This window comes from Sesamum indicum, linkage group LG6 (assembly GCF_000512975.1).
Source record: "Sesamum indicum cultivar Zhongzhi No. 13 linkage group LG6, S_indicum_v1.0, whole genome shotgun sequence".
In the NCBI taxonomy this organism is placed as follows: domain Eukaryota; kingdom Viridiplantae; phylum Streptophyta; class Magnoliopsida; order Lamiales; family Pedaliaceae; genus Sesamum; species Sesamum indicum.
This window is the reverse complement of record NC_026150.1, coordinates 15,817,484-15,844,270: the sequence shown is the minus strand read 5'-3', so window position 1 is coordinate 15,844,270 and position 26,787 is coordinate 15,817,484. Positions and strand designations below refer to the sequence as shown.

At 35.9% G+C, this 26,787-nt stretch overlaps 5 protein-coding genes across 9 annotated transcripts; 4 read left to right on the top strand and 1 right to left on the bottom strand.

Moving 5' to 3' along the window:
- LOC105164558 (ER membrane protein complex subunit 7 homolog) lies at positions 5,265-8,495 on the top strand. The gene is made up of 7 exons (XM_011083232.2): positions 5,265-5,423; positions 5,578-5,621; positions 6,601-6,709; positions 6,952-7,015; positions 7,101-7,217; positions 7,304-7,403; positions 8,172-8,495. Exons 1-7 carry the CDS (start codon positions 5,347-5,349, stop codon positions 8,264-8,266), a joined length of 606 nt encoding a protein of 201 aa, XP_011081534.1. The 5' UTR covers positions 5,265-5,346; the 3' UTR covers positions 8,267-8,495.
- On the top strand, positions 9,308-14,111 carry LOC105164557 (hydroxyproline O-galactosyltransferase HPGT3). Of its 2 annotated transcripts, none has more exons than XM_011083230.2 (12): positions 9,308-9,907; positions 9,985-10,048; positions 10,956-11,008; positions 11,132-11,322; positions 11,429-11,489; positions 11,633-11,705; positions 12,047-12,170; positions 12,300-12,387; positions 12,701-12,751; positions 12,896-12,967; positions 13,510-13,622; positions 13,736-14,111. In XM_011083230.2, exons 1-12 carry the CDS (start codon positions 9,765-9,767, stop codon positions 13,756-13,758), a joined length of 1,056 nt encoding a protein of 351 aa, XP_011081532.1. In that variant the 5' UTR covers positions 9,308-9,764; the 3' UTR covers positions 13,759-14,111. The 2 variants fall into 2 exon arrangements, with proteins under 2 accessions (XP_011081532.1, XP_011081533.1); XM_011083231.2 differs by having other exon boundaries at positions 9,310-9,907; positions 10,959-11,008.
- Positions 14,688-19,909, top strand: LOC105164555 (cysteine--tRNA ligase, chloroplastic/mitochondrial). Of its 4 annotated transcripts, none has more exons than XM_011083226.2 (9): positions 14,688-15,277; positions 15,566-15,629; positions 16,208-16,369; positions 16,663-16,833; positions 17,416-17,697; positions 17,999-18,124; positions 18,335-18,538; positions 18,869-18,970; positions 19,462-19,909. In XM_011083226.2, exons 1-9 carry the CDS (start codon positions 14,895-14,897, stop codon positions 19,696-19,698), a joined length of 1,731 nt encoding a protein of 576 aa, XP_011081528.1. In that variant the 5' UTR covers positions 14,688-14,894; the 3' UTR covers positions 19,699-19,909. The 4 variants fall into 4 exon arrangements, with proteins under 4 accessions (XP_011081528.1, XP_011081529.1, XP_020550539.1 ...); XM_011083227.2 differs by having other exon boundaries at positions 15,052-15,277; positions 15,562-15,629; XM_020694880.1 differs by having other exon boundaries at positions 15,218-15,277; positions 15,562-15,629; positions 16,176-16,369.
- On the bottom strand, positions 20,139-23,509 carry LOC105164556 (heparanase-like protein 3). The gene is made up of 9 exons (XM_011083229.2): positions 22,848-23,509; positions 22,339-22,375; positions 22,080-22,263; positions 21,821-21,969; positions 21,497-21,727; positions 21,147-21,336; positions 20,926-21,051; positions 20,647-20,746; positions 20,139-20,547 (listed from the first exon to the last, which is right to left on the bottom strand). The coding sequence occupies exons 1-9, from the start codon at positions 23,130-23,132 to the stop codon at positions 20,200-20,202; spliced, it is 1,650 nt and encodes a 549-aa protein (XP_011081531.1). The 5' UTR covers positions 23,133-23,509; the 3' UTR covers positions 20,139-20,199.
- Positions 25,694-26,415, top strand: LOC105164554. The gene is made up of 2 exons (XM_011083225.2): positions 25,694-25,789; positions 25,929-26,415. The coding sequence occupies exons 1-2, from the start codon at positions 25,732-25,734 to the stop codon at positions 26,246-26,248; spliced, it is 378 nt and encodes a 125-aa protein (XP_011081527.1). The 5' UTR covers positions 25,694-25,731; the 3' UTR covers positions 26,249-26,415.

Genomic DNA, 26,787 nt, shown 5'->3' with positions numbered 1-26,787 from the left:
GATGAGCCCAGAGAAATACGTGCTGAAAGCTACTATTTTGATTAGCAAGTGGATAATCAACAGAAAAGATATACTAACCTCCAATATAAATGCATAGAAGCACACAGACATCTAAATTGCATAACCTGCCAAGCTCACAAATTATAGAGAGACAACCAAGAATTGAAGCAACTTCCAGAATGTAGCAAAATTACAAGCCCAAAAGGACAACACCATTGAAGTCATCAAGTATCCCAGAAACTTCAGTCATGACTCGCACCCACACACACAAATATTCTAACAGATACATATCAGCACATGAAGCATACAACTGGTTTTAGGTTTATGCTATGCCCCAAGCAACCTGAAACATGTTGCCCTCATCTGCTTGTCATATGAAAAGTAATGCCTAATCATTTTCGTAGTCAAGCAAACAACCTACAATTTGAGAGAAAGATTAAAAAGAGAAGAAACTATAACATCCTTGTCATCCCATGACATAATGCTGCAAGTAATCAAGGCCAGATCATCTAGTGCATTTGAGAGTCAAACTACTAGACTTAAGAAACTGTTCTTGTAACCTAATCTTTTAAGAAAACGGAAACCATCATAAATTCTATTCCTTATGTAGTTAGACAAATACAAGAAGTATGAGCAAAAACCTCAAAGTGGCACATTTGCTGGAGTTGCCATATATATCTCTATAAGGTATGAGTTACATGGATATGGAGAAAGGTAGGCAATTACTTGCCACAATGAGTGTTAGAGATGATAGTTACCTAAACAATCCAATCCTCAACTAAAAGATATATCGACAGGAAATTGCAGGACGCACTCCACAACCAATTCTCCGATTGATCACACAGACAAAGTGAAGAATATATACTACCATAAACATTACACATGTTCAACACCTACAAAATTGAAAGTAACATAACATAGAAAGTAACTTAACCAAGTAAAGGTAGGCAATTACTTGCCACAATGAGTGTTAGAGATGATAGTTACCTAAACAATCCAGTACTCAACTAAGATATATTGACAGGGAAATGCCGAACGCACTCCACAACCAACTCCCCGACTGATCACACAGACAAAATAAAGAATATATACTACCATAAACATTAAATATGTTCAACACCTACAAAATTGAAAGTAACATAACATAGAAAGTAACTTAACCAAGTGATAACTGTATTAACAAACATAAATCATCACTACAGATCTCAAACATCAGATTTTTATGAAGGCAATAACAACACATCATTGAATACAAATATAGGCATTCGGTTTTACTCACCGGAAAAAGGTAGCGAGGTTTCGCTTTTACTGGCAGCTTCAAAAACTTATAAAATGAGATCTAAATGAACTATGAAACCTTCAATGTGGTGTTTATATCGCGCACTATATATTGTATATATAGACATATACCTCGCTGTGCAGATTATTGTAGATGCATTATTGTAACTATTCAATGTGTGAATCAACAGGAACAACAGGAAAAGGTGAAAATATGACAATAATTTAAAGAAAGAAAGCATTGTGCACATGTGAAAGATCAAATCATCACAGACAATAATTTAAGGCAAATACTGTTGAACCGACAAACTTTTCAGTATAATACATCCACACCCAACTCTGAAGACAACAGAAAATTCAGAAATCAGAAATTGAATGGAAGAAATTGTGTAATTAAAGTAAAAGAACAAGAAATTGTCGGCAAACTTAACGGAGAAAAATCCGCCCTTTCACTTGATTGACGCACGGTGTGGAACGAGGACTAGGTGGCGCTTGAGAAATTGATTCCAACAGCCTGCGGCACACCTTTGACGTCAACAGAGGCGGACTCCAATGGAGTTTGTGGCTTGGTCATCGTAAAACCGTCATGGTGGGAGGACGCGGGTAATAGCGGCGTTGGGGTTGTGCTGTCGATGGAGTTCTTCTCACTACGCCGTGGTGGGTCTGACGCCGATGATGATGGTGCTAGGCTGTGGTCGGTTCGACCGGAATTTGTGGGGAGAAAAGGTTGAAGACGATGACAAAAAGTTGCTGCAATTATTTACACTTTAAAATAAACTAATTTGGGCTAAGCCTATAAAAAAAAAGAAAAAAAAGGCTTGTAGCCCAATTTCTGTTTTTACACCTAGTGAAGGTGTAAAAACTAAAACCAAACATTGCTGTGTTTTTGGCCCATCTCGGGAATGGGCCAAAATTGGAATCCAAACACAGCCATACTTATTTATCTCTATTTTTCTCTCTCTATCTCCAAAACATAAAACCAAAACACCCAAATTACAAATCCAAACACAATGCTATCCTTCTCCAAAAGCAGAATCACTATCTTCCCTACTTGAAAATAATTTGCATTTTCTTCATACAAATTAATTCTCTCACACTCTTCACTGTCAAAAAGAGTTGTAATCATTCACAATCCAAACATGCACATCAAAAGAATTATACGAAGTCCTGAATTATACTTAGCAAATAAACAAATGTCAGCTTCTGTTATTACAACTATATATATAGCATATATAGCCCAGATGGACAGGGAAAAAGAATATACGCTAGTTTCGATTGTCTGAAAACATGTTTCGTTTATTTAGTAACCAACTGTTACATCTCATAGACCAACCTAAACTAGCAACATAAAGAAGGAAAAGGGAAACAAAGCTGTCTTGAAGCACAAATCATATGAATGTAGCTCACAGAAAAAAGGAATAATTAGCAACTTAGCATGGTAATTCACTACAAGGGTCATCCCTAGTAAAAGACACATTATATCACTTCAATTCATGTAGATAAACTAACCCCAAAGATAAAAGATAAGGATGGTCTAGACAAGATTGAATTAAAAAACACAACTATAAAAGTACATATTACCACATATCTGTCTTTACAAAACCAACTCCAAAATAGATCCTAACAAATAAAGAACCTAATAATCCAATAGATATGCAAGTTTCATGAGACAGCTTTAGCTTAAATAACCACAACACGAACTCCACCTCACGGCTTGGTGAGACATAGCAAACAACATAAAATCAGAATTATTAAAGGGATTAACAAGTACCTTTTTCAATCAATGTACGAATATGATGGTTCACAAGTAGAACACCGACAAAAGTTGAATGCAAGCTACCGTTCCCCGAGTGCAACACTATATTCGGATACGTACTCAAATAACCAATACAAGCATTTGTACTTCGAAGTTTAGATGCAGTAGTTTTTTTAGAGAACAATATGAATGCTATATATATAGACAAAATGAGTAACATATATGTTATAGTCTCAAATATGTACTAAAGTGTCACTGTAGCCATGTGAATTATCCATAGACAACTTGCAAATTGTGGATACTTGCAAATAATATGACTGCAGTCAATGTAGCAAAAAGCAACACTGCCACAACAGTGCATATCAGTCATGCACTACACACTAAAGCTTAAAAGTAAAATAATGAACTGCCACAAAGGTCCAATTTCAGTAAATATAATGCAAAACCTGTCAGTGAAATGTTAAATCCAAAATGGTAGTAGCAGAAAATTGCAGCGTATAGTCATAATTGATATACACTTCAACACTTATTGCAATAAATACTGATTACAGTGCAGCAAAACTGGTCTGTATAGTGCACCGACACTATATACTACAACTTGCCAAAATCAATTTCTTAAAATATGTAAAAAAAAAAATTCAATGTACAAATCAGTGGTAATTTTTCTTAATAACCGACATAATGTTGAGCAACAAAAATACATTAATACAAGTAGTTCATAATAAAAAAGAAAAATCCTAAATTTAAAGAAAGAGTAACAGTGCAGCTGACCGGAGAAAAATATGAACGGCGTATTGATGTTGGGTCTCAGTCTCCAACTCCGTTTCAGCAGTCTCATCTCCGACCCTTTTCGCCATTTCCTCACTTCACATAACAAACCCACCTCCAAAACTCATATACTTGAATCAAAGTAAGAGATCAACTTTTAGTCCGTAAACTCGCGCGGTAGAGACGTTGACTCCGGTGGCGGCGGCATCGCCAACGGCAGATAATTGGGCGTTCCAATTGCTGGAAAAATCACACGAAAAAAATTAGATCAAACAACAAAAGAGAAAGAAAAAAAAAGCGTGAAAAAACAAGAAAAAGAAGGAAAATAACATCGGGCAAACCTCTGCCAAGCAGAAAAAAAATGAAAGAAGAAGAAAGAGAATAAGGAAAAGAAACTGACCAGAAAAACAAAAATGAAAGAAGAAAGAGAAAAAAAAAAGAAGAAAAGGAAAGAGAGAAGAAAGAATACAGAACAAAGAAGAAAAGAAAGAGAGAAATTCCCGTGAGAGAGAAGGAGACAAACATGAAAGAAGAGAGAGAAAAGAAGAATAGAGAAGAAGCTGACAGAGAGAAGAAGACGACAAGACCAAAGAAGAGAGATAAAAGAATTAAAAAAAATATTCAAAATACAACTTGCACACCTAGTGGAGGTGTGCAAGTTATATATCCAAACTTAATTTTGTGTTTTGGCCCATCTTAGAACAACACACAAAAACAAACATAGACGATATGTTTAGATTTGTATTTTGAAAAAATTTAAAATATTTTAAAATTAGTGGTGTAGGTTTGATGTTGAGATTTGAAAAACAAAAATCACTGTTCATTGTCAAGTCATATATTTTTATATATAAATATGTATATATATAAATATTTTATTTTTAATGTTGTACTTTTGAGAGACAAAAATTATTATTTATTGTCAAATCATTTTTGTTTTATATTATGTATATATATAAATATATATATATTATATATAGAAAGTTGAAAAATAGAAAAACATGCAGATAAGGTGTAAAAATACAAAAACAAACATTGAGTGTATTTTATCTTGTCTCGAAAAATGTGAAGTTTCAAATCCAAACAAAGCCTGTTTGTTTTTGTGTTTTGCACACCTTCACTAGGTGTGCAATTGTAATTTATTTATTTTTATTTTTTATTATTTTTTATTCTTCTCTTAACATAAATATATATATTGTATTTCACTAACAAACAAAATACTATATGCATACACATATATATTACTAAATATATGTATTCAAAGACATGATTTGACAATGAACAGTAACTCTTATCTTCCAAATCCCAACATCAAACATACACCACTTATTTTACACTATTTTATATTATATCAAAATACAAATACAAAAATACTATTTATCTCAAAATACATAATTATTTATCTCTATTTTTCTCTCTTTATATCCAAAGTAACAAAACTTAAACATTCAAAATATTAATCCAAACATAAGTAACAGTTCTACTCTTAACAACGCCATTTTTACGCTTCTCGTTATTGTCAACTCTTCACCGCTCTCCCCCCTTCCATGGCAGCGCATCACCTGTTGATCTTTCTTTCACTGATCTCGCTGCTTCTGCCTTGGGCACTCGGGATCTCTAATGGGTAACTCTTCTCCTCCATTATTGGTTTTCCCTTTGAACTCCTACCATTTTTTTTTCTTTTTTTGTCCCCCTAATTTTTAGAGATTTTCGATGCTCTGAGGTGGCTTGTTGGGTACCGTCGTCGACTCGCTAATTTATCCCTTTTCTTTCTCTAGGAACGCCGAGGGGTATAGCATCAACGGTAAAGTTAGATTTCCAGGTATGCTTTCCTTTCTACGGTCTACATCAAGGGTTTTCTCTACATGAGTTTCTAATAATTATAGTTGCGATATCTCACCATTTGTTGCCTATTCAAGCATAAAAACTCCTTAAATTTCCCTTGATTCTGAATCGTCTTGGACGCAACTAGGTTTAAGTAGGAGAATAACCCAAAGACAGTGGTCGTTTGGAGTTTGGCAGAAACCAACTTGGGAGTTTCAAGTCGCAGTTTCCTGATCTTTTTCTTTCTATTATTCTGCTTCTCCGCAAATGTTAGTTTTAGGATAATTTTTCAAATGTTGGGATTTGGACTTGAGAAAGGGAACAGGAGCTGAGGATCATAGACGGCTTCACTATTAAAATCCACTAAAATGATGGAAAATAACAGTTCAATGTGGGCGTTAAAGGATTTCGAATTGATTGTATTTTGAAATTAACCAAACAACCCTAGTGTATTTGGTATGATGTATTTTGATTCGCTTCTGAATTTTCTCTCGTTGATTTTAAGTCCTCCTGAAATTTTACAAAGATTTTGTTGTATATCAAAAGAATGTACATTGAGATGCATAGAGGATGTTGGTTCAGATTGCTAGGCAGAAGCAAAGGAGTGTGCTTATGAATCCAGCATCTAGTGGAAATTTATATGAATCTAACTTTAAGGTGTTACTTTCTCAAAATATCTCCTCTTCGGTAATCTGAAAATGTAGTCCACAAGAAACTTCTCTATGATATGACACTTGAAAGAAAATGTGCGATGTTATGTAGTGAAAGGTACTATGAGTGTGAATATGAAGCAATGTTCGGAAAGAGAACATTGATCATGGGTGGCACCGAGGACTAATTTCATTTTCTTCTATTACCTTAACACATACAATATGGAAACGTAACAAACGTTGTGCTGAAATGAAAAGCTACTAATATATTATTAATTGCACTGAGCTAACTTTGCTTTTTGTTTTTTTAATGTTTTGGTCCTCAAGGATTCAGTGCAACAGGATTTGGTCTCCCAGCAAAAACTTCAAATGTCAAGGTCATACTTAATGGGGGAGAAAAAGTTACCTTCCTAAGGCCCGATGGATATTTTTCATTGTATCCTATCATCTATATCTATTTGCTCATCACTCTTGGGACTTGATATGTGACCTTTGGAGGTCTTGCTTTATTATTGCTTTTGCTTTAGCTTTAGCTTGGCGACAAAACTGCATCAAATTGTTGCTATTTTCTGAACGGACACTAGAATTTTCACTCTGTAGAATGATCACTAAGTTGCTGAACACATGGTAACAGTTGAATACATGCACTGGAATGTTATTCTTTAACTATCTTGCAAGCCATAATGTGCCAGCAGGAACTCATCTTATTGAAGTGGCTGCTATTGGCTATTTCTTCTCTCCAGTGAGCTTCTTAGTTCTTCAATTCTTTTATAGTTGGTTATTTGTCAAAAATATGTATGTGATGGGAATTTTTGCTTTGCTTTCAGGTCCGGGTTGATGTCAGCGCCAGAAATCCTGGTAAGGTCCAGGCAGCTCTGACAGAGAACAGGAGAGCATTGAGTGAACTTGTCTTGGAGCCTTTGAGAGAGGAACAATATTTCGAGGTTTGTTAGAGTTTCTAAACTAATTGTTGGTTTTAAATAATTGTTCAATCTGAAAAGTATGCATGGTTTTCATCTGTAATTTGCAGATAAGAGAACCATTCTCCATAATGTCCATTGTGAAAAGCCCAATGGGACTGATGATTGGATTCATGGCAATTGTGATGTTTTTGATGCCCAAACTAGTGGGTAAGTTTGATACTAATTCCTGATTTCATTGGAGACTTCCACTTATACATTATGCTTTCTCTTTGTCAATTCACAATCTTCCTTTGGCTACTTGATACACATACACTTTGCTCACATTGATTGATGTGGATTTTCTTTAGCTTTTACTGTCTGACTACTGTTGGTCAATTGAATAAATCAACTTTTTGAAGTTATAGGGGAACTTTGGTAAGCATTCCAAGTTCTCATAGATAATCAGACTTGTATGCCATCTGATCATTTTTTCCTTCTGGACATCCCGTAACCAATGGAGTTCAGACCGAAAAAACCCAGCGTATGTATTACTCCTATCAAGAAAACATGTATTTCCTGTTTTTCTTCATACTATAAACTGAACAAATCTTGAAGGGCAGCTGGATATTTTGTTATACATTTCCACAACAAAAAGTGTGCAGATAGGAGCTCCTCCAATTTGATATAGTTTCATATAAGTTAGTCTTAATTCTAGTACATTACTGGTGTAAAATGTGGTGTGCCTTCATACCTAACGAGACTCCAGTATATGCTAATAACTTATTCACTGACATATCCAGAAATTAAGTCACAAATTGTAGAGCAGGTTGACACTGTTCCCTTAGCTTGTGAAATACATGGAAGTGAAGTTCCTACGTGCATGAATTGCTTTGTTCCAGCATTTCTTGTAACCATCTGTTTCGAGTGAATGTTGGTGATACCATGAGAATATATGTAAGTCATTGTGATAATTGTGTCCTGGTTTTTGTGGAACAGATGCTGAAGAATTGAAACGAGCCCAAGAGGAGATGGGAAACCAAGGTGTTCCCTCTCTTGCAAACTTCTTGGGTGGAGCACAGAGGACGAATTAGAGATTAGACTGAAGATATATGAAAGGCAATTTCTTCATGGTCAGTGGCGGCATACGGGAATAGATGTGTCAGTTGTAGCTACATTCTAATTTTGGCCTTGCAAGCAGTTTTTGTTTCTCTATATCATCCATCTTTCCCTGTTCTTTAATTCTGAAATAATGATAAGGATTTAATGAGACACTGCATATATTATTGGTATAAGCAATTTGTAATTGTGGTGTTGATGTAATATTTCTTTTCAAGTCTCAAAGGTCAAGATCCACAATGGACCGGACTGGACAAAACTCACCTCAGGACCAGATTGAATCAATAAAAAAATGGGTTGGTTTGATTCATGCCTGTTTGGGGTTGGGTCGTGTTAGAAATAAATACTTGGGGAATGGGCTAGTTGGGTTTTTTTTTTTAAGTTCATTATATATTTAAATTATAATTTTTCTATATGTAATTTTTGTTTGATTTAATTTATCTTAAAAGACAATTATAAATTTAAGTATTTGTTTATAACAAGGCTTCAATATTGTAGAAAAAAGATCAAACAAGCACATTCGGGCTTTGATGTGGGCTTGGTTAGGGCCTCAATTGGGCCAATTCATGGATTGAGTTTGAGTTTAAAAATGAAGCCATTTAGAAGTTTAGAATTGATCTAAGGCTGGTCATGAACAGTAGTGAATCGATTGGACTTTTGAGGCTAGTCCATATCGGCCTTGGACTGATCCAACTCACATGTGCACCTTGACACATAGGTGACAAATGCTCTACCTCCAGTCCAGGTTTTCCCTTGTTTCCTCGCAAGAATTATAAATCTTAGTTAAAAACGAATCAATTTATAATGAATTAACGTAGTAGGTTTCAACAACCTCGTAGATGTTAACAGACACATATTAAAATGAATTGGAAAATGTCTGGAATAAAAAGGGAAAAAAGATGAAGAAGAAAGGGGAGGAGGAAGAGTGTTTTGGTAGGTGACCGGATATTGGAATTGGATCATCTTATAATAAAAAAATGAATGAATGAGAAAACAAAATTCAAAATGAAATTTGAGGGTTAGATTAGAAGTTTTAGAAAGTGTAAAGATGCGCAGCAATTGAAAGAATCCATGTGCATGGCACTCTTCTTGAAAGAATTCATGTCCATGCCACTCTTGTTTCTCTATCCGTTTAATCAACACAAAGCTGGTTTGCAACTAATTAACACACAAAGCCTAACTCCACTTTGTCCAGCAATGAGCTAAGAAGAGAACGCATTCAGAGTGCTCTGCTCTCTTCTTCTTCTGTAGAAACATCTTTCTCCAATCCAAACATAACAACAATCTTCGTTTTGTTATTTAATTCATCCTCTCTCTCTCTGTTTCATTTACTCCTCTGAGATTCGGAATTTACTTACAGCCCCTCTTATTTTGGAAACCTTTCTTCTTCAATAACCAACCAACCCAACCCTTTGCCTTTCTCATCACCAACTTCTCTATTCTCTACTATTCTTTTTCACTCGGGAAAAAAAAATGGATAATACCAACTTGCCGGTTACTTCTTCCAAATCTGAGAGGCGATCGAAATCCAAGACTCTCCATACCACCTCCAATTCCAAACCTTCTCTTCTTATGGCCTTTCTTTCTTGCCTTGCCTGGCTTTACGTTGCTGGCCGGTTGCTTTCTGCTTTTTCTCTTCTCTTTCCTTTCCTTTTTTATCGTTTCTCATGGATATTTTTATTCTTTATGTCAGTTTGTGGCAAGATGCAGAGAACAGAATGTTGCTGGCCAATTTGTTGAAGTTGAATTATGCTCAGGTTTCAATTCTCCAATCTGTTTCATTTTCAAATAATTCTGATTTTTTAGTTTCCAAGGTTGTCCCTCTGTGTGTATGTGTGTGTTAGTGAGTGAGGAGTATTTTGGGAAGTCAAGTGATGAGGCTGAGAACTGATAACATGTTGTGGATGGTTCAATTGAAGCTTTGTTACTCAGATGCCCCAGTTGTACAAGTTCAGCACCAAATGAAAAACTTGAAAAAAAAAAAAAAAATGGGACAAATGAAAAAGAGTGCTACAATTATGAATCAGTAGATGACTTAATCTCGAAAATCATGCTCGACTTTCTATTTCATCAATTGGATTGAACAAGATGGAAGAAAATGATGCTGAAATGCGGGTGGAACCCTGTTTCAGCAAATAGGGATTTATTAAGTACTTGGCTGAAAGGAATGTGCCTCCTAGAAATATGTAGATTTAAAAGCCTGGGTTTTTGGTATCAACAATGCTACCTTCAAAAGGAACGTTCTGCTTGATATCACATTCTACATGATGTTGTGCACCCTAAGCCAATATGCAACTGTTCGTGGATTGTTGAAGTCTACTGAAGAAGGCCGTGTCGATCTTAAGGAAGCAATCAAACAAATGCATGCTACCAAGACTCACAAATGGAGTTGTTATATTATCTGAGCTCAGTAGAAATTACTTTTAGAGCCTCATTCATGACCTAAAAATCAGATCTTGTTTTTCTTTTCCTTGTCAACTTTATGTGCTCGTTAGTCAGTCAGACAGAAGAGTGTCCTTAAGTTTTCTCCTTTTGCTGTCATTAAATATAGAGACTACTCGACACAATGAATATGTGCTTATCTACCTGCCTATTCGCTATATATGTATTTATGTCCAAATGAAAAGGGAAAAACTAATGGGAATTGTTTTATCCTTTTCTTAGCAGCGACCTAAGGTACTTTCTGTGGAGGACAAATTAATGGTCCTTGGATGCAAGTAGGACTTCTATAGCTCCATGCCTCCCGAAATGCATATACTAATTAATATTTTCACATGATGCATAAGTTGTTTGCTGGTTGGCATGATAAGTAAGTCAGGCTTATTTGATGAACATGATAGGGAATTACAGAGGAGAATTGTTGATATTGAGATGGAATTGACGGTGGCAAAGAGCCAAGGCTATCTTAAGAAACAGCTGAAGCAAAGTGGGTCTTCTTCTGGCAAAAAGTTGCTCGCTGTCATTGGAGTTTATACTAGTTTTGGGGGTCGGCTACAACGCAATATCATCAGAGGTTCTTGGATGTCAAGATGTTAGTTGAAGTTCAATTTCTATCTGTCGGATTCTCATATTATAATCTCTTTACAGGTGTGCTTGCCTGAAGAGTATAACATGAATTAACTTAATTGTGGTTGCAGCTGATGTTTTATCAAAACTTGAAGAAAGAGGGATTCTTGTGCGATTTGTGATTGGACGGAGGTTTCCAACTCACTTGGAACACTTTGTTTCTTAAGCTAAACTTGTCTACAATAGTTTTTCCTTGATCGCATTGTCTTTAGCAGTATCAGCATTTACACTAGATCTTGATCAATTTATCAACTAGAAGCTTCATGGATTTGCAGTCCTAATCGTGGTGACAGCTTGGACCGCAATATTGATGAGGAAAACCTTGCAACAAAGGACTTTTTGATTCTTGTGAGTTATTTGATTCATGATGGTTGAGTTGATTCATAAAACATCTTATTGCCATGTGGGTTCTTAAGTTAGAATTTCTTACGTATCTTGTATATATTTATTTTACTAGTTTGCTACCATGAAGTTTTTCCTTAATGATTTTATTATAAGGGAATTGACCTGAAAAATGTTAGCAATACCGTTGACTCCTAAGATAATAGAATAATTTTAATTTTGTATTGATGTTCGTGAATGATAGTAATGCTGTTGCATGGGATTGTTGTGTTGAGTTTTTTGTGAGCTGATGTCTTGTTATATGTGTAATAAAAGCATGCAACACAAGTTGATTGTTATTCTGCTAGGATCATCATGAGGAGGCTCAAGAGGAATTGCCCAAGAAAACAAAGTTCTTCTTTAGCACCGCAGTCCAGATGTGGGATGCAGACTTCTATATAAAAGTCGACGACAATGTTGCTCTGAATTTTGGTAATTCTGGATATTATTTGTGAAATTTCAAATCACAGAATATCTATTTTTCTTTCATGAGAAATTTCAACTCATGGGATATCTATTTTTTTTTTCACTAATAAAAATATTAAATTTTCCTTTTGTCAGATGATCTGATTGAACTTCTTGAAAGCCGTCATGATAAAGACAGTGCTTATATTGGTTGCATGAAGTCTGGTGATGTAGTAGTTGAAGAGTAATGCACAACTTATCTTCTATTGGCTCAGCTTACGTTGCTTTAAGAATTTTCTGTTTTCATAGTTGGAGCTTTAAGTTAGTCTAATAATAACTGTATGTTAGATATATTTTCTGGAGACATAAAAGAACTTTTGATTTTTTGATAAAATATATCAGAAAGCGGTCTTCTAAATTTATGACCATTTTGTGTACATCACTTGTCTCAATGTTAATAAACAAAGAGTAGTCTTCTGTAATTTGAAAGAGAATTCTGTAAAACGTGAATCACTATTTTAAGCTCTTAAGTATTGACTGTATTGTATACTTTTCAGGGGAAGACCATGGTATGAGCCAGAATGGTGGAAATTTGGTGATCAGAAATCGTAAGTACATTACTGTAACATCAGGACTTGAATTTCTGCTTTTTCACCGTTGTGTGTGCCTGTATCTCAGAATTTAGAAGGCTTTTTCCTTGCAATTTTTTTGTTCGAAAGTTGTTCATTGAAGGACATTAACTTTTCTTTCAGGTACTTTCGCCATGCAGCTGGTTCTATCTTTATCCTTTCAAAAAATTTGGCTCAGTACATAAACATTAACGGGTCAGCCTTAGCCTTTGCTGAAATTAGTATTTGATTGCATTGGGCTGCTTTAGATTGTCAATCTAGAAGATATATGTTTTTTTAGGCTCAAGGATTTCTTTTCATCTTCATGGATGTTAATGTGATAACTATGAAATGATTTTGCATAGAGTTGTTAATTCTTGATAACTAATAACAAGTTAAATTCTTGAGGCTGCTTGTCATGCTACAGCTTTTGTTCTGCTTTGAGGTCGTTCTCGTAAAAGAACATAGGATATAGATTCCAATAAATGGCATTTTCTTCTTGACATCTTGCATTCTTATGAGAATCTCCTTTGAGCCATCAGCTAATAGGAATAGGAATAATGTGATTGGCCAAATACTCTATATTATAGTAAACTAAATAAGGTTGCTTTTTCAGCCATTCCATGAAAGGTTTTGATTGTTGCTTTATTCATTTTCATCACCCTCAAGTTTCTCTCATTTGTCATGGATTGTGCAATCAAGTCATCATTTAGTCATGAGTTATTGTCGTGCAATGTCATGATGTTACTTCAATGCAGTGCATCTTTGAAGGCTTATGCTCATGATGATATTTCTGTGGGCTCGTGGATGATGGGTCTTCAAGCAACCTACATAGATGACAGTCGTCTATGCTGTAGTTACTCTGGGCAAGGTAAATATGCATGTGTTTATAATTTTTTCCCCTTTATGATATTCCCTCAGGAAATGTGTTCTCTTGCTGTTTCAAAGTGTGGTAACACTTTGTTTCAAATCATTGTGTTGCAGACAAGGTTTGTTCCTTGGCTTGAGTCGGAGCATTTGACAACCATGGTACTTGGAGCATGATAAAACGTGCACAGGCATTTCCAAAGTTGAGCTTTGTAGAGGTGGTTCATGGGGGCATTAGTTAGACGATTCTTTACATTGGGAGATTGGCAGAAGTTCCTAGAAAGCATCTGCTGCTCATAGTTTGAGGGGAAAGATTGCATCATATACCTCAGATACTTACAATCTTATACAGATGAGTTTAGGTGAATTAATAGTTAGTAGTGGGCATACTGCTGAATCTTGTTCTTCTTTTTCCGATGATACAGGCTTCATCATCTTGTATGATTTAGTTACACAATCCAAGTTAAATGTGCATCTACTTCATAGTTTGAAACTGGGAAATCCAAACAAATCTGATCAGCGAGTTTTGTTGCTTCACTTCACTATATGAAATATTTGCATTTGAGTCCCAATATTGAACTAAACAAAATATTTCTAGTATTAGAAAACAAAAGATATATATATTATTCATTAGTTTTACATTAAGCTCAAGAAGCAAAAACATTCTTGTACTTGATTATACATTGGTAAAAATTATTAATTTATAAGGGCAAAAATGTAATTTATTGTATAGGAGGTATACACTAAACATCTACAATCCACCACACCATATAATTTACAACACTACTATAAATACCAAAATATAAATTTTTTATGCAAGTTACTATTCATTGACTAGACACCATTCTCTTGAAAACTGGACCTTTTGCGGAAATTTTTTCACAATAGACTTCATCCTTTAGCAAAAATTCCGATTTCATCCTTTAGCAAAAAAACCTCGACTACATCACATATCCACAATGTACCAATTTTTAGTTTTTTTTTTAAAAAAAATTATTTACTATAACTTAGCACTAGAATATTTTTTGGGGAAATTGGTTGTAAATAAGTATACTCATGAGAGAGAAGTTGCATCTTTGTTTGCAAACGTGGATAAGCGTTTTGTCATCCCACTGATTCTATTGAAATTGGAAAGTATTGGAGAAGAGGAACCGGATGCTCGTCTCCTCCCTTCGTCACTCCTCAGGATAATGAACGCTAATGAACCTCTCTCTCTTTCTCTCCCAGCTTTTCCGGAATCTACACACAGAAGAGAGAGCGTGACATCCCCAATCCAATGGCGACTGTTTTGAAATGGTACAAACCCTTGCTTCCGCTCCGCCGCTCACTCTTTCACCGCAAAAGCTTCACCTCCAAAACACTCTACTCCGGAACGAATTTCCGCGTTCCCACTGTTTCTGCCATCAATTACCGCAATAAAGATCAGTCGTTGACGAGTTGCTGCGGTAAAGACCTCAAAAAAAACCCAGCTAGTGATAATTATAATGGTAGAGAAATAAAAAAGGAGCTGTGGCTATACAATACGATGAGCAGGCAAAAAGAGTTGTTTAAGCCGAAAATTGATGGGAAAGTAGGAATGTATGTGTGTGGCGTCACTGCGTACGATCTCAGCCACATTGGCCACGCCCGAGTTTACGTTGCTTTCGACGTGCTTTACAGGTATATTCCCCTTACGTTTCTCTTCGTACCATTACTTACTAGTTGTTGAGGAAAATATGTTTCATGCACTCGAATGGTGGTTGATATATATGTATTGATTGATATTCCTCGTAAAATTCCTTACTTTATTGGAGTAAGGAGGAAAAGGTCTGACCTTTGCGCTGATTAATTTTCAACACCTTTTGATTCCTGTTTTATCAAAATCTTCCTGACTACTGTTGTATCACATGCCAAAATCTTAAGTAACTAATTTCATTTTGTTGCTGTCTTTCTTTCAAAATTAGGCAGATACCTTAAGTACTTGGGATATGAAGTCAACTATGTCCGCAATTTCACTGATGTTGATGACAAGGTGAGTTGAAGAACTGGAAATCCCTGTGCTTTGAATCGGTTGTTGTTTCCTTGTGCTTGCAGCACATGTATGGTTCGATGGTCGCAAAGGATGGATGATCAAACATGTTTCGTTCTCTGTGTACTGGTTATGATAATTATGCTTCATGTCAACCCAAAACACTTTACATTGCTCAACAGCAGTACTTCCAGCTGTGAAATAGCTGCAGTAGCTCAAGATCTTCCTCATTTTGCCTTTTTACTAAAGGTTTCTCATATACTGGAAACTGGTTACTAGAACTATAAAAAGGACTTGCTTGATAACATTAAAAGATGAGAAATGCCATTTTATATTCCACTTCTGAAGCAAGAATTGAAGTTTCTTTTGCATAATTCACATTTTCTTAATCTGTTTGGATACTTCGGTACTTTTAACACCTCATTATTATGCATTTCGGATCAAACTTTTCATTTGGCTTAGTGGGGGACCCTTTCAATAAACTTTTTGTGAAGGTTAATACTCTCACTTGCTTATAAGTACCAACTACCTCTTACATATGCATGACAGGATACCTGAGTCCGCATTTTCGAATTCTGTAGATTATTGCCAGGGCAAATGAGTTGGGTGAAGATCCAATTAATTTAAGCAGAAGATATTGTGAAGAATTTCGTCATGATATGGCATATTTAAACTGCCTTCCCCCTTCCGTGGAACCTTGTGTCTCAGATCACATGCCGCAAATTATTGATATGATTAAACAGGTACCCCCGGATTGATTATTCATGTTCACTCTTCTTTCTGGCCCATGTTGATAAGTTCCTCTTGCAGTATGTGCTTCTTTCTGTAATTATTTTTCTTCCTTTCTGCTGGTAAAATGACTTCAGATGGAGATCACACACACAAAAACATAGGCATCCAAGAGTATCTGGTTTGAACACTTGATGCATGATTTTCTTTTATCTGTCTCCTTGTCCTAATAGTTCTAACAATGATTAACTTTTTTCATGTAATCATTAGATGGAGACTTAACACTTTCTCTTTGCTCCTTTTTTAGATACTTAATAATGGGTGCTCATACACGATCGATGGGGATGTTTATTTCTCTGTAGACAAATTCCCTGAGTATGGTCGATTATCTGGACGTAGATTAGAAGATAACAGGGCAGGTGAACGGGTGGCTGTAGACTCCAGGAAGAAAAATCCAGCTGACTTTGCTTTATGGAAAGTAAGTCCTTGTAATTTCGAGAGCAATGTATTTATGCATTTCCCAGATGATATTATGATATAGCTAGTACGTTCTTTAGAGCATTCTAGGAATATTGGTCACTCCTTACATTTTGTATCATTCTTTTAGGCTTTCTTTGGGCCAATTAAATTTAGATTTAACCGAAAGAGATTTGTAACTTGTAACAGTTGTGTTCCCAAAAGGATGTTTTTCTTGGCAGTATTGCTAACTTTTAGCATTTGCGTCTTACAACTATATGTGCACATCTACATTATTATTCTGAGAGACTTATAAAAGCATCATTATATTATCACACTTTTTTATAAGCCCCCTAGTGTTGAAATTTGACAAACCTTTTACATTTCCATTCTATGACATGAAGTTGACCATGATAAGTTTAACCTATATATCTTTTCCCTACTTAAGGGGGAGAGATCAAATGTGAAAATAAGGGAACTTAGTGTTAAATTTAACTGATTGCTTTGGCATAAAATACTTTCCTATACCATAAAGTGGAATAAGTTTTAGGGTAATTTCTGTGGATTTTTGAGCTTTTGTGAGTATTATTTGCTTGTTTTGCAGTCAGCAAAGGAGGGAGAACCATTTTGGGAGAGTCCATGGGGTCCTGGAAGGCCTGGATGGCATATTGAGTGCAGTGCCATGAGTGCTGCTTATTTAGGTTATTCTTTCGACATACATGGTGGAGGAATGGATCTTATTTTTCCCCATCATGAGAATGAGATTGCACAAAGTTGTGCTGCATGCCATGAAAGCAGTGTGAGCTATTGGATACATAATGGATTCGTTACCATCGACTCTGAGAAGATGTCAAAGTCTCTTGGAAACTTTTTCACAATTCGACAGGTACTGGGATAATGAATGATTTAGAACCTCTCTTTCTCACACACAAAACTTGGTTGCTATCTGTTGGCATATGGTCAATCCCCCTTGATAATTTTTATTCTTCTAAGCTCAGTAGTTATCGGCCCTCTTTTCTATTAACACAATTCAACAGTTACAGGGATAATGAATGATTTACATTCTCTTTTTCTCACACACAAAACTTGGTTGTTAAGTTGTCTATTGACATATGTCCAATTGCCCTTGATATTTCCTTTTCTTTTAAGCTCAGTAGTCATGAGGCCTCTTTTCTTATTGATTTCAGGTTTTAGAACTTTACCATCCACTGGCTTTGAGGCTTTTTCTTATGGGAACTCATTACCGTTCCCCAATCAACTACTCAGACCTACAGCTTGAAAGTTCATCAGATCGTGTTTTCTATATCTTTCAGGTATAGTAGCAGCAACATGTTTAGACATGATTCTTATTTTAGGGAGCTTCTTTTTACTGTTCAATTTGTCCAGACTTGCATTCTTCTGGCAATTTCACACTGAAAGCTACATGCTTTGTTATATAAACTTGGATGTTCTATTACCAATTGTCATATTCAGACTTTTTTGTTAGGTAAGATTTCATCTGTATGAGTTCATTTTGAGTGCAGACATTACACGATTGTGAGAGGATCCTTACACAGTATGATGAAGCTAGTTTGAAGGATTCTATTCCACCAGGAATTGCGACTTGCATCAAAAACTTTTATGATGAATGTTTGGCATCAATGTTGGATGATCTTCATACTCCTGTAGCTTTGGCTGCGATGTCTGAACCGTTGAAAACCATCAATGATCTTTTACATACTCGGAAGGTATTTTTGGTTTCAGTTGATTGGGAAGCAATCTTAATCATGCTTGCAGTTCTGCTGATTTGTTATGTACTGGCTTAGATCAAAAAACATTTAACTCCTCGAGTTGAAATAACTTGGTGTAGTGCATCTTGAGCATCGATAGTGAAGATGCTTTCTTACATATAAATCAGGATCCACTTGCAGCATCACTTACAGCAGTTTCCCACTAAGTTCATTCTAAAGATAAAATTTAGATCTCCTTTTTAGTTATGCCGCATGATTTTAATCTCATGGCAAAGTTAAAGTAGGCTCATTTCTTGGGCTTCCTTATGACCAGAGTGTTTTTTGCAGGGAAAGAAGCAAGAACTCAGAATAGAGTCACTTGCAGCTTTAGGAAAGGCAATTGGAAATATTCTTACTATTTTGGGGCTCTTGCCAGATAGTTACTCTGAGGTAATATAAATTATGTTCTCTCTCCATCTGGCACACACACTAATGCCCACAATTCTTTCTTTAGAGTGTTGTTCTTATTGATCTGTCTTACCTTTCTAGAATGTTCACAGGCAGTTGTAGTTGTTTCTAAAATGGTTTGCACATTTCCTTAAAAATGCTTTGGAGATTTCAAGTTATGTATTCCTTGAATATGTAATTGTTCTGATTAAAATTCCAAATTCTGATAAACCATATGATATTCATAGGAAGTTGAATCTGAAATTTCTATGAATTTCCTGTTTGCTTACTGTTGTTTGATATTTATCGGCTAGCCAGTGTTATTTTATTTTGTTTTTTTGTCTAAAAAGTAAATTGTTTTCCTTGGTCTCTAAGATTCGCTGTTTTTTTCGTAGTAAACTTCTTAATCTTCGAAATTTATGTCGCACTTACAGAATTGTAACTTTGCCTGATTGGAAACCTAGTGATTTAGCTTATTGTTTTATGTGTTCCAGGCGTTGCAGCAACTGAGAGATTATGCACTGAAACGCGCAAGGTTAACAGAAGATCAAGTTGTGCAGAAGATCGAAGAAAGGAATGCTGCAAGAAAAAATAAAGATTATGAAAAATCTGATGCAATTCGAAAAGAATTGGCAGCTGTAGGCATTGCACTCATGGACAGCCCAGAGGGTACAACTTGGAGACCTGCTATTCCTCTGGCATTTCAAGAGCTGCAGTTCTCAGCAAGTTGAGTAATCTTGGAACACCAATCACAGAGCACTGACATTGGTTAAGATTTTAATGGAGATTTCTGCCTTGCTGAGTGTTCTCTGTAGTGTGCAGAAACACAACAAATTTTGTACTGTTTAGTTCCAAATAAACAGCCTCTTTTTGTACATTACCTGCCTAAGATTTTGAATGTGATGTCTCGGTGTTTATAATTTATTGAGACTTCTTTTCTGAGATTGCGTGTAACTAGAAGTACTCATTACCTGCTTTACTAACACTAAATCCCAAATCTATGTAACTGACATACAGGATGGCGTTTCATCTCTGCAGGTCACAAGATTTTAGCCTTGCTCCCAAACTTTGAAGAGCTTAGTTGACAGAACATGACACCAATAAAGTAACATCCCAATTAAAACTGCTAGAAGGTTAAATTTGGATTAAGAAAGTAGTAAACTATAGACTATTAACTAAAGATCTTCGTGTAAAACCACATTGGCAATGATATACAGCCATCTGATTATGCTTTATTTACAAGCTGGGAGCTGAATGGAGGGTATCCGAGCAAATAGAATTGAGAAAGGAGCAACAGTTATTGGTTCTGAGAGGTCAACTCTTCTGGGTTCCAGTGGAGGTATCATCCCTGAAGAATTTACAGTTATTATTTCCCCATTCAGAAGCATTGTTTGGCTATGCAAATCACCATCTTTTGGGGTTAGATGGTATTCTTCTCTCATCATCTCAAATTCGGTATGGTGTTTGTAGATGCTTGTGAATTTTGTCTTTCGGGTTTGTTGAACAATATTTTCAACTGAAAGGCCAACCTGAACTGCAGTGCTGTTATCCAGGTTGATCAACAGCAATGTGACTCCAGGCTGTGACATTGTAGCACAAAAGTGAATTATTTTTCTTAATTGCTTAACTGGGTTTCATATATAGATGAAAACTATACTGTATATAGAACAATTACTTACTGAATTCTTTGCACAGTGAGCATATGCACGAATCTTGTTCGTCCCCACGAAGCTCGTTGATAGAACTTTTCTTCCCATCAGACGGTGCCAAAGAAGTGCACTGCACAAATTCATTTTTATACAGCATTATGTATGCATTCATAATACGTAGCCACTTCAAATGCAAGATCAAGTGCGCAACTTGTTGAATATCGGTAGGTGATTATTTCCTTCTGTATGCCATTTATGCATTAGAAACAATAAAAAACAATATAGTACCATCAGATGAAGAAAAGCCACCTGTAGTAATCAGGATTTGGGACATAAGTGGTAGTGTTGAGCAAACCGTAGTTTCCACCAATCAGAGACTGTCTGCAGTATGTTTTAGTATCATAAGAGGAAGACATTCCCAGCTGATCCAGATACCTTTTTGATTGTCAAGATAGAATTGAGTTGTTTATGACTCGAGCTTGTCTGAATAAAAGAAAAAGAAGAGTTGTAGGAACAAAACCAATTTTTACCAAAAGCTAAACACAAATGCATTGGTGACAAGATTGCGGCCACTGTTATAAGCCCCTCCTGCTTCACCAACCCATGCCACAGTTGAAGTTCCCAAGCTTTTGAGAATATTTCGAAGATCCCTAAAGGGCTGTGCTCCACCGTCAAGATATGATGGATCCAGTATCTTGTCTATCAGGTGATTATCCACACCTAGTAATAAGAAAATATACTTGTTCATTTCATTTTGAATGCTTCAACTGAGCGCACAATGGCACAAAATTGAAGTCGAAATGCACCTATCTCCCCTGCCCTGCAAAAAAAATTTCTCTTCTATCTCATAAAGCAATTATCATTATCAAAAGACACATACCAGGACCAAGGTTGTAAATGTGGTGCGTAACCACTTGAAGAGAGCCAGATGCTCCATTTATGAACTTTGTAAACCAATCTGCAAGGAAGAACCCTCCTGGTCCGAGGACTAGTGGCTTCTTCTCAAAGCCTTGATAAATATTTTGCACCGTTTTCTGGAGTGTTATCACATCATATGCATATTGCTCCGCTGCAACACTTGCTCCTATGCCATTCCCACTCAGTTCATTTCCTGACATCAAAGATCCAACCTCCATGAAACAGCTTCAGTAAATCAAGAAAAAGTTATATTTCAAGAAAACAAATCCTTTCCAAGAATTCTCACCAAGCTCCCAACCATGGATAGTGTAGCCACTATTAACAGTGTGCCTTATAAGGGATTCTGCATTGCGAGGATCCCAAGCTCCTGTACTAGTACCATCTGATCCTATTGTGCGTCCAGTTAATGCATTCAAACCAAATATAACTTCTGCTCTGTCGTTCGAAGAAGAAGTCATGAGACTGGAGAGGTATGTGCTCAATATGAAATATGAAATTATAGATATTGACATATTTCATACAGTAAAAGGGTGAAATATTGTTACCCTGCCATTTTGAAGAAATTGTTTAACTCATCCCAACGTGACATGGGCAAGCAACCTTCAGTAAATCCAAACATCTCTGAGCTATTCCTAACAAATTGATTGCATGGTCTGGGATCATCTGTCGTCTGGTATCTGACTTTGTCTTGCAAAGTTCCACCAAGTCTAAGTTTTAGGGGAGAGAAGGCTGCAATGAAATATAATCTCAGTCGAAAATTCTTGCACAAAATTTTACAATTTATAGCTATAAAAGTTTTTATACCTTTGATCGCATTCAGCAAAATCTTGTTGCTTAGATCCTATAAAAATTAAATGGAACTGAATTAATATCATGCAGTGCATAAAGAAAAAGTTGTCTTGAATTCCATATCACTTTCATTTGCCTTTCTAAATTAATGTAGCCCTTGTCTCTGTCTGCTGGAATTTTAGCTAGAGTACGTGAACTCAACTAGTCACAAATGGAGGAAACTTATGAATGTGAACTACATTAGCCCTTTCCACATTTCATAAAGCATTGTCTGGTGAAAGGAAAAAGGATAGCTGCAGATTAAAATGCTGAATTGACACAACACTACTGTAAAAACACAGTTTTGTTTGAAATGTCCCTCTTCCATAAACTGGAATCGCAGAACAGGAAATCTTGCTCACTTCCCGTCCTTAACAGAGCATCAGAAGTTAATGGTAAAACTTGTGTCTTAAATTCTGTGGTAATAGCCAAATTCAGAAAGACAAACTGTTGCAACGATAAGCAACAGACAATTAGAAGCTTACCAGATTGAGAAGTGAAGCACTACCCCAACTACAAGTTCCATAGTCGCATTTTGTGGGAGGCCACCAATCCATTGTGGCACAAATGAAGTCATCATCTATCATTCCTATTGAGGAAGCTCCATCAATATGTACTGTACCATTAGCAACTGCAGGACTCTGAGAAACGACTGTTGTCGAGCCGTGACTGGCCAAGTAGAGCCACAAGCTGAGCCCCAGAACTTTCAATAGAGAAACCATTTCATACAGCAGTGTGTCTGGATCAGCATCACTCGATGAATAAGCCATGGGCGTGTGTGTTTCTGTACTATAAATACTGAGACTTATCAATCATTATCTTGAAGGAAAAACAATTCATCAGAAGTTGGATAAAAAGCTTTTGATGATAAAGATTTTCAATGGAAATTAAGAAAAAGGTTAAGAAAATTTTCGGTAGAGAGATTTTGGAAATGTTGCAAAAACATTAGAATGGTTTGGTGCAGGTTTGACAATTTTATGTCCTTATTTTAAGCCAAAACTCAAAAGGGTATATCTTAATCTCCTTTTGTTTTTCTTAACACACAATGAATGGTGAAATAGATCGTTTCTTTGTGTAGCACTTGCCAATTGATTTTTCTTACATGACGGTTTTCCTCTCTTTGGTTGGTGAAGTTTTGACTAATAAGATACTTTAAGTGGTAACAAATATTTGTTGCATCGTCAGTGTAGTAAAAGCTAAGACATCGTCAAACTCATAGGGCTGTCAATTAGTAGTACAAGGTTTGATGTGGTCCGCCCTCCTGCAGTTGAAAGTGATGAACAAAGATGTGGGCTGCATTCATTAAACTCTTCATCTTAGCCCACAGCATCTAAATAATTAGTTGAAGAATGAAGAGAAAATTAGCAAAGCATCTTGAGAAAATTAATAATTGAAAGATGAGAAGAGTCTTGGTTTGATTGTACTGGTAAGGAATCAAGCCAACAGATCATATTCCAAACAAGCCAAAAAAAAAAAAAAAAGGAAGCACCACAATTTGGTTTAGATAACATTAGTCAACTGATGCATCATCCTGCTCTTCAAAATTTTATATTCATGAATCATTGCTCATTACTCTAACAAGTGGACGAAATACAGAAAAAATAATGACAAATTGTCTGTATAATAATTAGTGAGTAGATGGGATTCATTGCCCTGATATGACCTGCTGTGAGCACACTGTAAAAATCCTCTGCACAGTTTAATTGATTGGGATTGGGTTGAAGCAAGCATGCTGTTTAATAAGTGTAGTGAAGTTAATAGTACCCATCAGTGTCTACCAAATCCCAATATATGTCAACAGAAGGAACAAATAGTTTCCGGAGCATAGGATAACTACATAATAACAAAGATGAAAAACCAAATGGAGGTGGTCCTTTTCATGTCAAAGCTCATCTGGTTACGGCATCTTATGTGTTTTTTAATTGGAAAGACAAAGTCCCCATTGCCTTTTAAGTCAGTGTATGAGATAAGTTAAAATAAACAAGAGTTGGGATTTAAGTGGCCGGATGAGGATAAACCTAAACAAAACCTGCCTTGGTCCTAAACTCATCACATCAATTATGCTTCATGTCTGCTAACATAGTAATATATTTTTCTTAAATTTAACTGACTCTATTCAATCAAATTATGTACTCAACATCTGGATCTTAGTCAAACTTAGGCATGCAAAGCTGAGGATATATAATATAACGAAAACGTGAATTGTTATGCCCACAAATCACCAACTCTCTGCCTCATGCACTGCTGTGGGATCCCAATGTTTCATATGCTTGGACTACTTTACTTTATGAATAACAATATGAACAGCGACTAACGAAGCAATTCATTTGAAGTTCTCCACGTTAATTGCTGCTCAAGGAGACACATTTAACAGAGTGCACAATGCTTTAAAACTCATTCATCATGCGCTCTACTAACTTGGTTGATTTACATTTCTTATGTAAACTCTCTAACTTAATTTTAACCGTGTAGAGAGAAAATATCAATCTCAGCTACTAACTTGATTGATTTACATTTCTTATGTTATACATAATAAAAATCAAAATGGAATTTACATTGTACCCTTACCTACTATCTTACTGGAACTATTAACTCCGATCTTGTATGATTACATCTTTAGCAATTAGATTGCTTGTATCGGATTAAATCTCATCCCGTTTACGAATAATAATTAGTTTATTCCTTTATTTAAACTCTGTATTTTACTCCAATTTACATGATGATTTTATATACCACGTCCCTTTCAACACCAAATCCGACGACCTGTAAATTGAGGGTAATCTGACACAGTGAATTTTGATAACAAACTACTGATTCATCAAATTTTAGCGGCCGTCTAAGTTAAGAGACTGTCCCACTCCCACACTTGCACACTCATAAGACATATGAATATGTGATATTCCTGCCAGCCAAACTTTCTCAACAGTCAAACATGCTGCTTTATGAACGAATGTACAGGCGAAAGATTGATGAAATATCCTCAAGAAACGAAAAAGCATTTGCTGCAATATATTTGTTGGAAAATTAAGTAAATTAGATGTACTGTTATTACAAAATCAAGTGTAAATAAGGTGCATTATCAAATATTAATTTCACTTTCTTAATCAAGTCAAATAAATAGGATCTTCAGGTATGTAATAATCAGCATCTGATGTTAGAAAGCCATAATCATACATTCCTGAAAGGAAAGATTTCTTCCAATTTCATTGCATAAATCTTACTTTTTAAAGCTAAAATTTCATTAATTTTGAATTGACCTGGATGTATACTGAGCCAAAGAACATTATAAATGCAAGAATGATCTCTACCTCTATCCGTGCTTTCATATCAATAGAGAAGTCATTTTTCCATCCGTAGAGTTTCTGCAGAATGGAAACTCTGATTAAGTTTTCTGTTGCGCTGATACTTTTGTGTTTCATCTCTGAAGGTAAATGTCACATTCAAGCACCAGCAGAAAGACAAAAACGTTGCATTTTTTCATACTGAGAAAGAGAAAAAACATGAGTAATGACTAATGTGAGATACTGAGATTTATTTATGTTTCCCTTTGTAATCCCCAATGGCAGGCACGTCAGAGAACAAATGTTCACCAAATGACATAACTGTGAAGCAAAACCAGACAGGAACAAAGGTAAAAGGAACAAAGCCTGAATTTCAAGTGACTCTGTTCAATGCCTGCCCTTGTCTGGTGGCCAATGTGAAATTGACATGCAATGGATTCCACACAGTGGAGAATATTCCCCCAAACGTTCTGGTTGTGAATGGTGGGGAATGTTCTCTCCCTAAGGGTTCATTCATCGCCCCATTTTCGGGCTATGTCTTCAGTTATGCCTGGGATTCTGAGTATCAGTTTAATGTCAAGCCGACCGGGGTCACATGTGTGTAAGGAATCTAACGTCTCACTTTATCAACCACTTTCTTATTATCTTGTTATTTAGTTGAGGGATTTTGATAATGAGAACTTGTGAAAAGTCCATTCCGTATTGAAATTCGCAGAATCTGAATACATCAAAAAGTTATCAAGTTTTTGAGTCCATGAGGCGCACCAAATTAATGCAAATTTCTGGAGAATTTTGAATAGGAAAAATTCATGAGTTTGGTTTGATATAAATTGTGAGTGAAAGGATCTGGGGAAATTAATTGCACCAGATACCTATAGTCTAATTACCTGATAGGTATTTCCTACCAAATATTCTTGGATAGCCAATATAACCCACCTATTATAAGCACAAGAGCACCTCCAACCCAGTCAAGCAAACCATTCCCTTCCTCTAATCACAACAATGGCGCATGTAGAAAAGTAGACATAGCCAAGTCAAGTTTTCGCTTGGAGTTCTGCTTTTGAGTTACATCGGAAAATATAGCAATTCAACAACAATTGCCTAAGTCCTTGGGGGGGGGGGGGGGGGAAAAAAACCACTAACT